The sequence below is a fragment of the Carcharhinus amblyrhynchos genome, chromosome 26 (genome assembly GCF_965287045.1).
Source record: "Carcharhinus amblyrhynchos chromosome 26, sCarAmb.v2.hapA, whole genome shotgun sequence".
NCBI lineage: Eukaryota > Metazoa > Chordata > Chondrichthyes > Carcharhiniformes > Carcharhinidae > Carcharhinus > Carcharhinus amblyrhynchos.
The window spans coordinates 13,622,533-13,640,118 of record NC_137349.1 but is presented as its reverse complement, the minus strand read 5'-3'; the positions used below and the strand labels follow the sequence as shown (position 1 = coordinate 13,640,118).

At 48.9% G+C, this 17,586-nt stretch overlaps 1 protein-coding gene across 4 annotated transcripts in view; it reads left to right on the top strand.

Annotated features, from left to right (window-relative positions):
* The window catches only part of myo9bl (myosin IXb-like), a 100,067-nt gene that overhangs the window by 65,548 nt on the left and 16,933 nt on the right, over positions 1–17,586 (top strand). For all 4 annotated transcript variants that reach the window (XM_080213165.1, XM_080213164.1, XM_080213163.1 and 1 more), the window contains 10 exons: positions 7–912; positions 1,854–1,941; positions 4,967–5,073; positions 5,874–6,010; positions 12,224–12,441; positions 12,679–12,786; positions 14,891–15,067; positions 15,883–15,924; positions 16,281–16,392; positions 17,212–17,285. In XM_080213165.1, the coding sequence (XP_080069291.1) occupies positions 7–912; positions 1,854–1,941; positions 4,967–5,073; positions 5,874–6,010; positions 12,224–12,441; positions 12,679–12,786; positions 14,891–15,067; positions 15,883–15,924; positions 16,281–16,392; positions 17,212–17,285 (1,969 nt within the window). The remainder of the gene's footprint in view (positions 1–6; positions 913–1,853; positions 1,942–4,966; positions 5,074–5,873; positions 6,011–12,223; positions 12,442–12,678; positions 12,787–14,890; positions 15,068–15,882; positions 15,925–16,280; positions 16,393–17,211; positions 17,286–17,586) is intronic.

The following is a 17,586-nucleotide window of genomic DNA, read 5'->3' as shown; positions in this document are numbered from 1 at the left end:
CTGCAGAGTCCGTTCACTACGCGAGGAGCAGCAGAAAACCCGGGAAGAAGCCGCTCGGAGAGAACGTGAGATGCAGGAACGGGAACGAGATTCTGTCCAATCCCAGCCCACAGCTGACCAGGACTCTAAGGTGGCCAAAGAGATCGAATCCCGCCAGGAACTGCCAGCATCAACGGAGAGCGTTGACCTGGGAGAGTCACCGGCGCCCCAGAAACCCCTGCCAGAGGGCACGGAGAGGTCAAGCTCGTGTCGGGAGAAACGAGAGAATCGGCGAATGCGCGGTTTAGAACATGATAAGTTCCAGAGACAACTGGTATCACCGAGCCCTCAGGACGGACCCTCACCGGTCCTTGCGTTTGACCTGCCAGTTAAAACACTCGAGATTGTGGAAAAGATGGCACAGACAGCCAGTGCCAAGACCAAGGGAGAGGTCAAGGGACAACAGGGCAATCAGTGGCCTTTGGCTGATGAAAGGGCAGAGGCTGCCGTTTCCCCAGAGAGGCCGAGTGAGACTAAGTTAGTTCAGAGTGTGGTGTGGGAGAAACAACTGGACAGGAATTCGGTCAATAACAGTGAAACTGAGAAAACCGTGCAACAGCACAGCAAAAATAAACAGGAAACTTTGCCGCTGAAAAGGCCAAACAGTCTTCAGTTGGTGACTGGTGAGACCATGCTGGCTTGGAAAGAACCAGCAGAAAGGGTCCAATCCCAAAATGCTGCACTGCAGGATAACAGTGGGCAGATCCCTGGCGACGGGGCAGAGAGTGCTGTATCCTCGCTGGGAGGCATCCACCGATACAATGACCAGGGGAAACTGAGAAACAAGGGGGAGAAATGGAAAGATAAACGGCACACTGAGTTCGCCAGCCTGTCAACAGAGAAGATGGAAAGTCCTTCGCTGACCAACACCAAGTAAGAACCAAATAGGCAGCTTCTGGGGTCTCGGGGGGAGAGAGGGCTGGGGGCCCAGGGAGGGGGGCTGGGGAAGGGCTGAGGACCGGGGAGGGAGTCTGGGAGGAGGGGGAATGACTGAGGCCTCGGGTGGGGGAGCTGAGGCATTAGGGGAAGGGCTGAAGCCGAGGTAGGTGGGTGGGGGGGCGTGGTTTGGACCAGCTCAGGGAGGGGAGACTTGGGTCAGGCCTGGGCCTTTCTCTGGCTTTGAGTTATTTGCACCGTCGCAGTCCTGGGTAAGAGGGCGGTTGATTTCGCAACAAGGAAAAGGTCTCCAGCTTTCCCCCCTTTTTCCACTCACTGTTAAGGGGCTCATGGCTGGATCAATAACTAAACAATCCCAGCCCGCTTCAATAGGTGGGGATTGTGAACATGAACCAAAAAGTGGAGTGTGGGATTGAAAAAAGGCCTCAGTTTCATATTGATCCTGCATTATTTTTTCCAATGCTCATAACCAGGAATGTTGATGTTAGGAGTATTATTTCAAACTACTCTCTTTTCTCCTCCTCTCCCTTTCTCTCACACACCCCCTTTCCCTCTCTCTCTTTCCCTCTCCCTCTATCTCCCCTTTGCCCCACTCTTTACCCCCCCGCTCTTTACCCCCCCCGCTCTTTACCCCCCCCGCTCTTTACCCCCCCCCCCGCTCTTTACCCCCCCCCGCTCTTTACCCCCCCCACTCTTTACCCCCCCCGCTCTTTACCCCCCCCGCTCTTTACCCCCCCCCGCTCTTTACCCCCCCCCCCCGCTCTTTACCCCCCCCCCGCTCTTTACCCCCCCCGCTCTTTACCCCCCCCCGCTCTTTACCCCCCGCCCCCCCCCCCCCCACTCTTTACCCCCCCCACTCTTTACCCCTCCCCCACTCTTTACCCCCCCCCCCCCCCCCCCAAACACACACACAACAGAAATAAGGAGCTCTGTCCTCAGGAACGAGGTTTGATGCTGGTCGCATCCAGTCCTGCTGATGGGGAAGTGGAGACCCCATCAAGAGAGGTGAGTGAGGGTCCCTCTGCTGTTTTGTGTGTTTGGGAGGATGGTTCAGATTGTGATCCAGATGGTACTGAGCGAGTGAATCATCTGCTGGGATTAATTTAGTTACAAACTGGCATCTCTCCATCTCCTGACTGCATTCCTGTGGTGCTGAAGGCTTGGATTAATCCGTGCAGCTCCACATCTCTGTCACAAAAAGCCACCCGGAATTTAGCCACAACTCCTGCTTCGTGGCTCCTTCCTGTTCCTGCTGACTCTGCCATTCCTGGGGGCTTGTCGGTTAGTGAGTGAGGGTGCACTGATCCCGAGGGAGTGTGTGTGTGTGTGTAAGAGAACATGAGTGTACACCTGGTCAGGGCAGCACACGTGTTCTCGCCTACTCTGTTCACACGCACTATGCCTAAGTGTCTACACACTCCACTCTATCGATTATACACCAGGACTGGCATTAATCTCTGTCCTGGACTAATGTCTGCTTTCCCACCGGATGGCAGTGGGAGTTGCTGGATGAGGGGATTAATAGTTGAGTCAGCTGGGACGGGGGGAGCTGTACGTCTCACCCAGTCTCGATTCTGTTGACTCTGTTTTGAGTTTTGACTATTTTACTCCAGATGGTCTTTCCTCAAAAGAATTTCTTTCCCTTCTAATTTAACTCATTCCTTTGATTGCATTTGAAAAGCTCCCAGTGGTGGGGTCTCTCTCATATCCTCTGACTGATGTCAGACCTGGGTGTGTGTTTCGAGAGAGTTTGGAGTGTGTCTTGTGGTTTGCCTCAACTATTCGCTCCCTGGAAATTCTCGTTGACATTGGTAACGTTTCAGGAAAGATCCCAACATCTTCAGAGGAGGCGTGTAGGACAGTATCTGTGCCACCGCCTCATAGAGTCATAGAGGTTTACAGCATGGAAATAGGTCCTTCAGCCCAACTTGTCCATGCCGCCCTTATTTTTTTTTAACCCCTAAGCTAATCCCAGTTGTACGCATTTGGCTCACATCCCTCTATTCCCATCGTACCTATGTAACTATCTAAATGCTTTTTAAAAGATAGAATTGTACCCACCTCTACTACTACCTCTGGCAGCTTGTTCCAGATACTCACTACCCTCTTGTGTGAAAGAATTGCCCTTATGGACACTTCTCTATCTCTCCCCTCTCACCTTAAACCTATGCCTTCTAGTTTTAGACTCCCCTACCTTTGGGAAAAGATATTGACTATCTACCTTTCCTATGCCCCGTTTCCGTATGTCTCTATACGTATGAAGCCAATGGGGTGGCCCAGTTATGCAGGGACTCTTAGTTCCCCATTCCTGTTCCCATCACCTTCCGTTAACTCCACAGTAGCACCGAGTGGGAGGAATCACATGGAGAGGCTGCCAGAGCTGTGATAGAATCATAGAATCCCTACAGTGCAGAAAGGCCACTTGGCCCATCAACTCTGCACCGACTCTCCAAAGGAGCAATCCCACCCCGGTCCTTCCCCCCACCCATCCCCATAACCCCACACGTTTACAGTGGCCAGTCCACCAAGCCACACGTTTCTGGGCAACTGTTCTCCTTCCAGCAGAACTGGAGCAGACAGGATGAAGAGATGTTCAAAATCACGAAGGGTTTTGACAGAGTGAATAAGGAGAAACTGTTTCCAGTGAGAGGAGGCTTGGTGAACCAAGGGACACAGATTTTGGGTACTGGCAAAAGAACCAAAGGGAACCAGAGGAAGCAGTTCTTTAATCAGTGAGTTGTTGTGATCAGGAAGGCGCTGCCTGAAAGGTCAGGGAAACAGGATTCAATAGGAACTGTTGGATTGGATAAATATTTGAGAATAAAGAACAGAAGCGTGATTGGCTAATTATTTCCCATCTGTGAAGTTTCATTCTAAGAACCACCCGTAAAACCCCCATTTGAACCGGTCTTGGCCTCCAGTAAGGAGGGAGAGAAATCAGCCGAGATTCCCACTCCTGATCACTGCCTGCTGGCTCCTGACGGAAGCTCCATTGTTGGTACGACATTCCCTGCCATAGCTCTGAGCTCACTGGAGATTGTATCCTCCTGGGCGATAGTGATCAGAGATTGTGAAGTAATTTCATCTCCATCGCCAAACTCCTCATCTTCAAGTGTCACAGCTGGTCCTTGGAGAGCACCTTCTGGGCCTGGATCACTGGGAGACGCTAGGCCAGTCTGATCGGGAGGAGACTCAACCCCTCAGCCATTTTCTCCTTGTGGTGCAGAACCTCAATGTGAACAGGGCGCAGAGAAGTGGTCACTGCTGAGGATCTCCAAAGATAGTAGCCACCCCCTTCTGCTCCCTACCCCCCCCCAATCTGACAGGATCACCTCAGCTTTAAGCACACCACACCCTCCCCCTACTCCTCCTCCTCTCTCTCTCTCTCTACCACCGCCCCCACCCTCCCCCAGCCCACTCTGAAATTTGACGACACTCTGAATCCTCGTAACATTCAATGCGCCGTCGTGTGTCTGATCCCGGACAAGACATCGGTCATCCGTTAGCCCCCTCCTTGCAGACACACAGTCGGTAATCTCCACTTGTGGCCATGTTGGGTTTGTGCCAATTGCGGTTTATTGTGGGCGAGTTTAAAAGAATCGGGAAGTTTCAGAGCAGATTGAGGTGAAGAGAGAGAGAGAGAGGAGATGAAGGATCAGGGAGGGCGGATTGTGAGTAACTCTGTCTGCCGGTGACTAACTGCCCCTGGAGGGGAGCCAGTGGCTGAAGAAAAGCTCAGGAATGATTATCCGATGGGCTTTTAGGCTCTTGAGTCTAGCAGTGAGATTTCTCTGCTCTCTTGCGTTCCATGGCAACATCCCCCCCCTCACTAACGGGACGTTCCATGGCAACATTCCCCCGCCTCACTAACGGGAAAACATTTTATTTTGCTTTTATTTTATTAAATCAGAATTTCTGATCTTATTACATTTTTACTTGGGCATAATTTCTAATGTAAGTTCTCTCTCTTCTCACTCTCTCATCTGTCTTCTCCTGTTTTCTCTCTGTCTCTTTTTGTTTCTCCCTGTAGACCCCAACGAATGGACAGCAAGATAGTGACAAAACTCCAACTAAAGCGTCGGTGCAGAAGAAAACGTCTCAGGAACTGGATCCCACACAGACTCTTGAATCCCCAAAGTACGTCAGACGCTCACTCCAGGAGAGCCCAGGGTCTGGTCCCCAGTCTGCCCTTAATTTACCCCCACACCGCTGGGCGAGGAAGGAGCGCAAGCAGGACATGTCACATCTGCCCAGATTCCTGCCCCCTCCTCACTGGTCACTGATTCAGACTGAGAAGAAGTGATTATGAGGATTGTGAGATTGGCAGTGGATTCCGCTGGGGATTGTGCATCAAAAATCTCAAAGGATTTTGGGTTGGAGGCGCTGGGAGTGCAGGGAGGGAGAACCCAGCTCCTTCTGGGTAAATGGGCCCTCCCGGTGTGTACCAGCTGGAGGTAACCTCAGCTCAGGGGGAAGGGTCAGCCTCTCCTTTGGTGCAACCAGCAGGGATGCCAATGATTGTAACGAGCCAAACTGGGATTGGGAGGATTTTTATTGGGTTTGGGGAGTGGGGGAAATTTTCCGTTCACACAGAGCGTGAAGTGGGGTGAATAAGTGCCGAGGTACTGGCGGAATGTTGGAAAGTTTGCTGATGATGGGAGTTGGCAACATTTACCAAAGTTGAGTTTTGAACAAATATAACCACCGTGCCCGCGCCGGCAAGAACTGCCGGAGCTCTGAGCCAGGATCCATGGGTAGGAGTGGGACACTGAGGGGAAAGGCCAGTAGTGGGATGGGGAAGGGGGTGAGTGAGTGTGAATCAAGCAGTGATGGTTGTGATTTGGTGAGACTCGAACTCACTGACACCAGCTCTCGGCTTGCTGGGCACCTCCTCACTTTACAGATTCTCACTCTCTGCCTTCAATGTCTCTGCACAGATCTTCATACCGAGGTCCATTACGGAGATTTCTCGGGAAGAGACAAGCTGAAAAAAAGTCTTCAAAGGAGCCGGTACAGACACCGAGTGATGAGACTTCCAGCCTCGCTCAAGACCCATTGAAGAGCTTCGGGGAGAGTGAGTTTCCTGTTTCCTCTACGCAGAATCTTCACTTTCCCTTCTACCTCCTTTGTGAATTATTTTAAACCTGTAACAATAATCAAACTAAAAGTAAAAGCAGCTAAAAACATAAACAAAGCAGAGTTCCTCATGAATGGGACAGTGGCACAGTGGTTAGCATTGCTGCCTCACAGTGCCAGGGACCCAGGCACAGTGGTTAGCATTGCTGCCTCACAGTGCCAGGGACCCGGGCACGGTGGTTAGCATTGCTGCCTCACAGTGCCAGAGACCCAGGCACAGTGGTTGGCACTGCTGCCTCACAGTGCCAGGGACCTGTGCACAGTGGCACAGTGGTTAGCACTGCTGCCTCACAGTGCCAGGGACCCGGGCACTGTGGCTTAGTGGTTAGCACTGCTGCCTCACAGCGCCAGGGACCCGTGCACGGTGGCACAGTGGTTAGCACTGTTGCCTCACACATTGCCAGGGACCCAGGCATGGTGGTTAGCACTGCTGCCTCACAGAGCCAGGGACCCAGGCTCGGTGGCACAGTGGTTAGCACTGCTGCCTCACAGCGCCAGGGACCCGGGCACAGTGGTTAGCACTGCTGCCTCACACAGTGCCAGGGACCCAGACACGGTGGTTAGCACTGTTGCCTCACACATTGCCAGGGACCCAGGCACGGTGGCACAGTGGTTAGCACTGCTGCCTCACAGCAGTCCTTCATTTTTACAAGGACATACTTGTCCTGAATTGTTAACACTGACTTTTAAAAAGCTCTCACATATCAGATGTGAATTTACCCTCAAACGGCCGCCCCAGTCTACATTCCCTAGCTCCTGCCCAGTACTATCGTAGTTAGCCTTCCCCCGGTTTAGTACTTTCACCCTGAGCTTACTTCTATTCTTTTCTACAAGTTTCTTGAATCTTATAGAATTGTTCCCAAAATGGTCCCCACCGAGACATCAGTCACCTGTCCGGGCTCGTTTCCCAGAACCAGCTCTAAGATAGCCCCTTCCCGAGTTGGACTATCTACATATTGCCTCAAGAAGCACTCTTGAACACACTGAACAAACTCTGCACCATCCAAGCCCTGGCACTAAAAATGCAATCGGGTTTGTTAGGTGTGACCCAGGCTGAACAACTCCAAGCCAACTGTCTGATCCACTGCACATTTTCAAAGCAGTTACTCACCAGATCATTATTTAGTAATATCCTAACAGCAGTTTAATCATCATTCACTGCTGTCCCTTTCTCACTTTCCTTAAATAGTGGAGTAACATCTGTAAATTGGAAATCCAAAGGGATGGTTCTTGAATTGATGGAACTTTGGGGGGGGCGGGGGGGGGTTGCGGTTTGCAATGTTCTTTAACAATATCACCATTATCAGTTGTGATCATTCTCTTTCTCCTTGTCCTTGGCAGGCAGGATTAAAGAGAATCCCAAGGTTTTTTTATGCATATATAAGGAGGAAGAGGATAGCTAAAGAAAGAGTAGGTCTACTCAAGGATAGTAGGGGGAATTTGTGTGTGGAGCCAGATGAGGTCCTTTAATGAGTACTTTGCATCAGTATTCAGAAAAGAGGATATGGTGAGTGTAGAAAGGAGAATGTTGACATTCTAGGACATGTTGAGATAAAAAGGGAGGAGGTATTGGAGGTTTTGAAAAACATTAAGGTGGACAAATCCCCAGGGCCAGTTGGGGATACTGAGACAGGCGAGGTACCAGAAGATTGGAGAGTAACTAACATTGTTCCTCTGTTTAAGAAGGGCAAAAGGGGCAGTGTGGGAAATTACAGGCCTGTGAGCCTTATATCAATGGTGGGGAAATTATTGGAGAAGATTCTTAGGGACAGGGTGTACTCACATCTGGAAGAGAATAGGCTTATTAACAATAGGCAGCATGGTTTTCTGAAGGGAAGGTTGTGTCTCTCAAACTCAATTGAGTTCTTTGAGGAAGTGACAAAAATAATTGCGCAGGGCAGTGGATGTTGTATACATGGATTTTTGATAAGGTTCCTCATTGCAGGCTGATATAGAAGGTGAAGTCATTTGGGATCTGAGGTGAGCTGGTAACATGGATACAAAACTGGCTTGGGCATAGAAAGCAGAGAGTAGCAGTAGCAGGGTACTTTTCTAACTGGAGATCTGTGACAAGCACGTTCCACAAGGATCAGTACTGGGGCCTGTGTTGTTTGTTATATAAACGATTTGAGGAAAATTCGATGGTCTAATTAGTAAATTTGCAGATGATACAAAAATGGGAGGAATAGCAGATAGTGATGAGGATTGTCAGGATACAGCAGGATATAAATCGGCTGGAGGCCTGGGCCAAAAGATGACAGATGGAATTTAACTTGGATAAATGTGAGGCGATGCGATTTGGAAGGTCTACTGCAGAAGGTAGGTTTACAGTAAATGGTAGAGCTCTTAGAAATATTAGTGTCTAGGCATGCAGATCCACAGTTTCCCAAAGGTGGCAACTCAGGTGGACAAGGTGGTCGAGAAGATGTATGGCATACTGTCCTTCATCGGTCAGGGTGTTGAGTATAGGAATTGGAAAATCATGTTGCAGCTGTATAAGACTTTGGTTAGGCAGCATTTGGAATATTGTGTACAATTCTAGTCGCCACACTACCGGAAGGATGTTGATGCATTGGAAAGAGTGCGGAAGAGATTTACCAGGGTGTTACTTGGTTTGGAGGATATGGACCATGAAGAAAGATTGAACAAACTTGGTTTGTTTTCATTGGAGTGTTGAAGGATGAGGGGGAACCTGATAGAGGTTTACAAGATTATGGCAGGCTTGGATAGAGTGCACAGTCAGAGCCTTTTTCCCAGGGTCGAAGGGTCAATTACTCGGGAGGCATAGGTTGAGAATGAGAGGGAGAAAGTTTAAAAGAGATGTAAAGGGCAAGTTTTTCACACAGAGGGTGAAAATGTGCTGCCGGAGATGATGGTGGAAGCAGATTAGAGGGATATGGACCACATAGAGGCAAGAAAATATTAGATTAGCGACTCATCTGTGTCAGCCCAGACTTGTTGGGCTGAAGCCCCCCTATGAACCTGATAAGTCTCAATAAGGTCACCTCTCATTCTTCTAAACTCCAATGAGGAGAGACTCAACCTAGTCAACCTCTCTTACTAAGGAGGTCCCTCCATTTCCTGGATCAAGCTAGTGAATCCTACCTGGACAGCCTCCATGCCAAATAAATGTGGGCCCTGTAGAGATTGGATCTTGGGTATTAACAATGCAAAATAACGAAATGCAGATTCATTGAACAGATATTTTTGTATCTGTCTTCTCTGTAGAAGATACAAATAATATCCCAGAAATACATCTGAATCAAGGTGAAAGGGAGGGAGGAATTAAAATAATTACAATCACCAGGGAAAACTATTAGAACTCAAGACTAACAAGTCATCAAGACCTAATGGACGTCATCCCTTGAAAGAAGTGGCTAATGAGGTTGTAGATTCATTGAGTTTAATTAAAAAAGACACCATTAGATTGGGAAATAGTGAATGTGACTCCTCTATTAAGGAAAAGAAGGGAGACAGAAAGCAGGAGAGTGCAGGTCAGTTAGCCTAACATCTGTCACAGGGAAAATTCTAGAATGCATTATTAATGAGGTCATAGCAGCACTTAGAAAATGTCAGTATGTTCAGGCAGAGGCCATATGGTTTTGTGAAAGTGGAGTCATGTTTGATTAATTTATTAGAGTTCTTTAAGGAAGTACTAAATAATGTGGATAAAGGGGAAACTGTAGATGTGGTATACTTGGATTTCCATAAGGCATTTGATATGCTGCCGAATCAAAAGTTACTATGTAAAATAAGAGCTCATAGAGGAGGGCAGATATATTTCATGGATAGAAGATTCGCTAGCTAACAGGAAACAGAGTAGGCGTAAATGGGTAATTTTTGCTTTGGCAAGATGCAACAAGTGCTGCAGGGTTCAGTGCTGGGGCCTCAACTATTTATAATTTCTATCAATGATTTAAACAAAGGGGCCAGGTGTATGGTTTCTAAATTTGCCGATGACAAAAAGGCAGCTAGAAAAATGTGAGGAGCGCAAGAAGCCTCTGGAAAGGGATATAGATAGGTTGAGTGAGTGGGCAAAAATGTAACAGTTGGCGTACAGTGTGGGAAAATGTGAACTTGTCCACTTTGCCAGGAAAAATAGACTATTAATATTCCATTTAAATGAAGAGCGATTGCAGAACTCTGAGGTATAGAGGGATCTGGGTGTCCTGGTGCATAAATCACAAAAGGTTAGTATGTAAGTACATCAAGTGGTTAGGAAGGCCAATAGAATGTTATTGTTTATTGGAAGGGGAATGAAATATAAAAGTACGGATGCTTTGCTACAGTTGTACAGGATTTTGGTGAAACCACATTCAGAATACTGTGTGCAGTTCTAGTTTCCTTACTTAAGAAAGGATAGAATTACATTTGAAGCAGTTCAAAGAAGGTTCACCAAACTACTTCCTGGGATGAAGTGGTTATCTTTTGAGGAAAGATCAGGCCTGTATCTTTTGGAGTTTAGAAGAATGAGAGATGATCTTATTGAAACTGACAAGATCCTGAGGGGAATTGACAGCATCCTCATTGAGAGGATGGTTTTCATAGAATCCCTACAATGCAGAAGGAGACTGTTCAGCCCACCAACCACAAACCCACCCAGGCTCTACCCTCGTAACGCCACGTATTTACCCTGCTAATCTATGGACACTAGGATCAATTTAGCATGGCCAATCAACCTAACCCGCACATCTTTGGACTGTGGGAGGAAACCGGAGCACCCGGAGGAAACCCACGTAGACATGGGGAGAATGTGCAAACTCGACACAGGCAGTGACCTGAGGCCAGGCATTGAAGCTGGGTCCCTGGTGCTATGAGGCAGCACTGCTAACCACTGTGCCACTTTGCCATTTTACAGCATGAGTTTTCCTGGGAAGATGACATGGAGATGCCACTTGGGCTGAAGTGGACAAGGTAAGAGGTCACACAACAGCAGATGATCACCTGAGAAAGGAGCAGCACTCTGAAAGCTTGAGATTTCAACTAAACCCGTTGGACTTTCATCTGGTGTTCGGTGACCTCTCATCTTGACTTCCTGGGGAAGAGATGAGCACTAAGCGGACACAGTTTAAAAATAAAGTGTCTTCCATTTAAAACAGAGATGAAGAGAAAGGTTTTCTGTCAGAGGATCTTTGATCTGTGAAATTCTCTTCCCCCAGAGCACTGGAAGCAAGATCAGTAAATATTATTACGACTGGGATAGGTAGATTCTTGATCAGGAGATCAAAGTGTACAGGAGTAGAGGGAAAGTGGGGTTGGAGCCAAAGCCACATCAGCCATGACCTCGTTGAATAGTAGATCTGTGTCAGAAAGTCTAAATAACCTTTTTTCCAATGAGCTCTGGTTAGCGATATATTTCCAAAAGACAACAGCTTCTCCTCTTCACTTTATCAAAACCCTTCATGATTTTGAACACCTCTTCTAACCTTCTGTAATCCAAGAAGAACAACCCCAGCTTCTCCAGCCTCTCCACATTCACCAAAGTCCCGGATCCCGAGTACCATTCTGGTCAATCTTCTCTGGTACTCTCTGCAAAAGGCTCTGATATTCTTTCGAAAATGAGATCCCCGTGATTAAACACATTGTCATGGCTGAGCCCAAATAGCGGCTTGTAAAAGTTTAGCATCATTTCCTTGCTGTTGTATTCACTGCACTGATTTAAAAGCCAAGTATCACAAACATTTAGTTAACGATTTTACCCCAGGCTCCTTCCTATCAGTCCCACTCCATTCAGTGTTCTTGTCTGATTATTCTGTCACGGAAGCTCCTCCGAGCACCCTCTACTGATCCCTCCCTTAAGGTCCGTCTCTGCCCCCTCCCTCTGTGCTGTTAAAACCTTCCCCTCCCTCGGCAGACCCTCCTCTGACCGTTCCACTATTCCTGATTCTGTTCCCGAGAATTGCTCCAGAATGGGAAGTGGTTGGTGTTCCCGGAACGCAGCAGTGAGCTGCTGTGTGGTGTTTTGGGTTCGAGAGTTTTCTTCCAGCACTGCACCCGGGACCGGGGCGACTCTCATTCCGGGTAGTTTGGGCGGCACAGATTCCAACCCAACCCGTGGGGATAAGATGGAAATGACAACTGAATGGTTGTGGTGTAGCTGATGGGTCTCGGGTGTATTTCTTGGGATTAAATGCGGCTGTTTTCTTTGCAGAAGGGGAGTTGGGCAAATCTGCCACTTTTCCCCTGGCTCATTCCGCTAGTCATCCGTACCTGGACCTTGCCAAAGAAAACACAACAAAGGTGAAGCGAAGCCGCAGTATTAAGATCAGTAACGCCACCACCGTGTCGGAGCAGTGGGGCGCCCACCTAGGCCAGAAAATCACCAACGCCAATGAACTGAAAAATCTGGACGAATTCCTCCTGAACAAGGTGAGGCGGCGACCGGCCGACAGCAACTGGGGTCTATTGGTAATCCCATCGTCTGTGCAAAGACTCCTCACTCACTCCGTCCTCTGGTATTCACCTTGCACCACCACCTCCGGACCCCGGCCCCCTCCCCCTCTCCCTCTGCCGCTGCCTCCTGTCTCTCTCTCTCTCTCTCTCCTTCTCACACTCTGCTTCCACACTCTATGCTCTCTCGCTGATTGATCGATGTTTCATTTCCAGGTGAATGACTTCAGTTCCCAAGCTTCCCGGAAATCAAAAATCGAGGATCTCTTCATCAAAGTGACCGAGAAGTTCCGACTGAACCTCAAAAGCATGTACCCCGTCCACGTGAGTATAAATGGTTAAAAAATTGCAGCATGCTGCTGTGCAGAGGGACCTGGGTGTCCTTGTGCAGGAATCTTAAGGAGTTGGTTTGCAGGTGCAGCAGGTAATTAAGAAGGCAAATGGAATTTTGTCCTTCATTGCTCGAGGGATGGAGTTTAAAAACAGTGAGGTTATGTTGTAGTTGTATAAGGTGCTGGTGAGGCCACACCTGGAGTACTGTGTACAGTTTTGGTCTCCTTACTTGAGAAAGGACACACTGGCACTGGAGGGGATGCAGAGGAGATTCACTAGGTTGATTCCAGAGTTGAGAGGGTTGGCTTATGAGGAGACACTGAGTGGACTGGGGCTATACTCATTGGAATTCAGAAGAATGAGGGGGAGATCTTATAGAAACATATAAGATTATGAAGGGAATAGATAAAATAGAAGCAGGGAAGTTGTTTCCACTGGCGGGTGAAACTAGAACTAGGGGGCATAGCCTCAAAATAAGGGGAAGCAGATTTAGGACTGAGTTGAGGAGGAACTTCTTCACACAAAGGGTTGTGAATCTGTGGAATCCCCTGCTCAGTGAAGCAGTTGAGGCTACCTCACTGAATGTTTTTAAGGCAAGGATAGATACATTTTTGAACAGTAAAGGAATTAAGGGTTATGGTGAGTGGGTGGGTCAGTGGAGCTGAGTCCACAAAAAGATCAGCCATGATCTTATTGAATGGCGGAGCAGGCTCGAGGGGCCACTCCTGCTCCTAGCTCTTATGTTCTTATTAACAGGACTGTCAACTGTGGGTGAACATAGGGTTCGGATTTCACACACACCTACTCTCACTGGGGTACAGGTCCCACACCCACTGACTCTCACTGGGGTACTGGTCCCACACACACTGACACTTAGTGGGGTACGGGTCCCACACACGCTGACTCACTGGGGTACGGGTCCCACACACACACTGACTCTCACTGTGGTACAGGTCCCACACACACACTGACTCTCACTGGGGTACAGGTCCCACACACACTGACTCTCACTGGGGTACGGGTCCCACACACACACTGACTCTCACTGGGGTACAGGTCCCACACACACACTGACTCTCACTGCGGTACAGTCCCACACACACACTGACTCTCACTGGGGTACAGGTCCCACACACACTGACTCTCACTGGGGTACGGGTCCCACACACACACTGACTCTCACTGGGGTACAGGTCCCACACACACACTGACTCTCACTGGGGTACAGGTCCCACACACACACTGACTCTCACTGGGGTACAGGTCCCACACACACTGACTCTCACTGGGGTACGGGTCCCACACACACTGACTGTCACTGGGGTACGGGTCCCACACACACTGACTCTCACTGGGGTACGGGTCCCACACACACTGACTGTCACTGGGGTACGGGTCCCACACACACTGACTCTCACTGGGGTACGGGTCCCACACACACTGACTCTCACTGGGGTACGGGTCCCACACACACACTGACTCTCACTGGGGTACAGGTCCCACACACACTGACTCTCACTGGGGTACGGGTCCCACACACACTGACTCTGACTGGGGTACGGGTCCCACACACACACTGACTCTCACTGGGGTACGGGTCCCACACACACTGACTCTCACTGGGGTACGGGTCCCACACACACTGACTCTCACTGGGGTACGGGTACCACACACACTGACTCTCACTGGGGTACGGGTTCCACACACACTGACTCTCACTGGGGTACGGCTCCCACACACACTGACTCTCACTGGGGTACGGGTACCACACACACTGACTCTCACTGGGGTACGGGTACCACACACACTGACTCTCACTGGGGTACGGCTCCCACACACGCTGACTCTTTCTGGAGTGCAGGTTACGCCAGTGAGCATTCACTTGCCTAATTTCTGAAGTTAGTGAATATTGTTGGTTATCGCAGGGGTGCAGCCCAGGCCAAATCTTCCATTCTGCTGCCTAACCCTCACACAGCATTCGGATCAGTACAGGCGAGGGGCTGAACCTGGGAGCCTTGCTCTGTTGAGTTGTGGAGCAACGTTCAAAGTAATGATTTTAAATCTGATTGCAGTCTCCATTTCCCTCCCTCTGTAGAATGGGCAGACGCACGTGAGCTACAAGGACCTGATGCGGAATTATCAACTTCTCCTGGCCAGAATCGTTGGTGAGAGGCAGAAGACTGAGGTGCAGTTCGTTCTCAACCTCTTCCAGTCCTTGCTGGATGAGTTTGCCCGGGGTTATTCGAAGAAGGAGGAGATGGAGATGCTTAAGGTAATTCTGGGCCCCACATGGCGCAGAGGGAAGCACCAGGAACAAGGAGCTTCGGTTATTTGCAGAGATTGTTTGCGGAGCAAATAAGATTCGGCAATGGAGCCGATTAAAACCACAAAGCGTTTTGATGAAGTGAATAATGAGAAAATGTTCCCAGCGGCAGGAGGGACGCAGACTGGAGAGAATCGGTAACAATACCAGGGGGGCAGCGAGTTGTGGTGACCTGGAAAATGCTGCCTGAAAGGGCGCTGGAGGGACATTTAATCACTTTTAAAATAAAATTGGGGAAATAGTTGAACATTTGCAGGATTGAGCAGGTGAGTGGGGCTAACTGGGTTGCTTCTTCTGAGCCAGCACAGGAGTGACGGGCCAAGTGTTTCAGTCTGAGTGATTAGTGCGGTGACTGAAAGGAGGATATGAGAGGAACCCATCCCCCACTGCTCCTCACCTCAACTTGAGGTGGATTCCACCCGCGCAGTGGAGGGGGAGGATTTGAATTTTCAGCGGTGATGTCAGAGACCGACAGGAGAGTGGGAATCTGGAACTTTCTTCCCCAAATAGTCTGTGGACGCGGAGTGGGGGTGGGGGGTGTCATTTTAGCTTTTAAACCTGAGGTGCTGAGACTTTTATTGGACATGGATGGCAGGAATATTGGACAAAGGGAGATAAATGGATTTGAAATGTAGATCTCATTGGATGGTGTTCAGGGTTTGAATAACCTCCTCCTGCTCCGAGATTTCCAGCATTCAGATTCTGAGCCAAGCGGAGTTCCAACGAGCTTGTATTTTGACGGTTTTTTTCTCTTTCTCGAGCAGCCAGCAAAAGCACGCAAGAAGAGGCGGAAAAGGAATCAAATTGTGAGTATTGGATCACAAAGCTCGTTCTCTGTTCCCCATTAAGATTGGCTTCGATCAGTGATTATTTGCTGTGTGAGAGGGTTATTGACACAGAGTCACACAAGGATCCTGGTGCCCTGAGAGAACTGAGCAAAATTCATGAGGATAATTAGCCCAAATCACCCTCAGCAAAGTCCTCAGGACAGAATGAACTGTTTGTCTCGTCACAGTGTATGACTGCATTAATTTGGAGGGATTGTAGAGATCACCCCTGGGACTCTCTTTGGCTGGTTGGTGGGGGGTTGGGGGCTCCTTTGTTTATTGTTGGCTGTTGCCTGAGTCATGGTTTGTGATTTGATTAACTTTGCATTTTTCAGAAAGAGGAGCACTTTGGTCATTTGTTCCGTAGCTACCAGGTGAACATCCGCCAGTCGTGCGAGCAGTGTTCCTCGTACATCTGGGCCATGGACAAAGTTCTACTCTGCTGCAGTAAGTACCAAATGAATCGAGGCATTGGCCTGGACGTGAAGACTCTGGCAAGGCCAGTACCAGCTCTCCAGCTCAGTCTGTGAGAAGCAGAGCAGGGATTATCCTTTATCCAGAACACAGTGGGGACGTCACCAGGCGTGAATAAAGTTTTGGGGATACCGCTTTCTACCTGGCTAGTGACATTCCCTGTCGATCCCACTGGAGCTGCAGTGCTGTATGTGACTGGGATTGATTTATATTGTATAACTATCCTCTACTCACTGCGCTTTGCTCACCAAATAATCCTGCTTTTATTGGGAGATTTAGCTATAGTTTTGGTCATGAGTTTAAAGACTCCATTTGGTGTCATTTGCATAAATTAAATCAATTCAAAGAACAACATAGCACGGGAAACAGGCCCTTCGGCCCAACGAGCCCGCGCCGCCATTTCAACACTGTGAGTCCCCTCTCCACCCATGACCCTTGTCTATGCTTACGGCACTCCACATTGGAAACCAGATTGAGGGGAGACTAATTTAGGGACAATTTGTTACACCAATCAGCCTAAGAGCACATCTTTGGGGTTTGGGAGGAAACCGGAGCACCCGGAGAAAACCCACGCAAGCATGGGGAGAATGCGCCTCCCATCTCATTGACTGCTCTCATGGTGACCATTCCATTTCCACTATGAGGAAGATTGAAACAATTTGATTGAAGGTTTGTTTCGATCGTGACAGAGGTCATTGCAGAGGAAGAATTCTTTGGGACTTGCTGTTTCTTTCTGCCCGATCAGTATTTTGGATCGACCCAGCTAAATAATCTGTTCCATTCTGTTTCCAGCCTGTAAAATGATGTGTCACAAGAAGTGCCTCATGAAGATCCAAAGCCCCTGTCAAACCGGCTACAACAAAAAGGTGAGCTATTTAAACTAGCAATAAGACCGTAAAACACAGGAGCAGAATTAGGCCACTCAGCCCATCGCGTCTGCTCCATCATTCAATCAAGGCCGATATTTTTCTCATCCCCATAAGCCCTGATCCCCTTATTAATCAAGAACCGACCTATCTCTGTCTTAAAGACACTGAATGACCTGGCCTCCACAGATTCACCACTCGCTGGCTGAAGAAATTCCTCCACATCTCTGTTTTAAAGGATCGACCCTTTAACCTGAGGTTGTGCCCTCTGGTTCTAGTTTGTTTATATTAGTGGAAACAT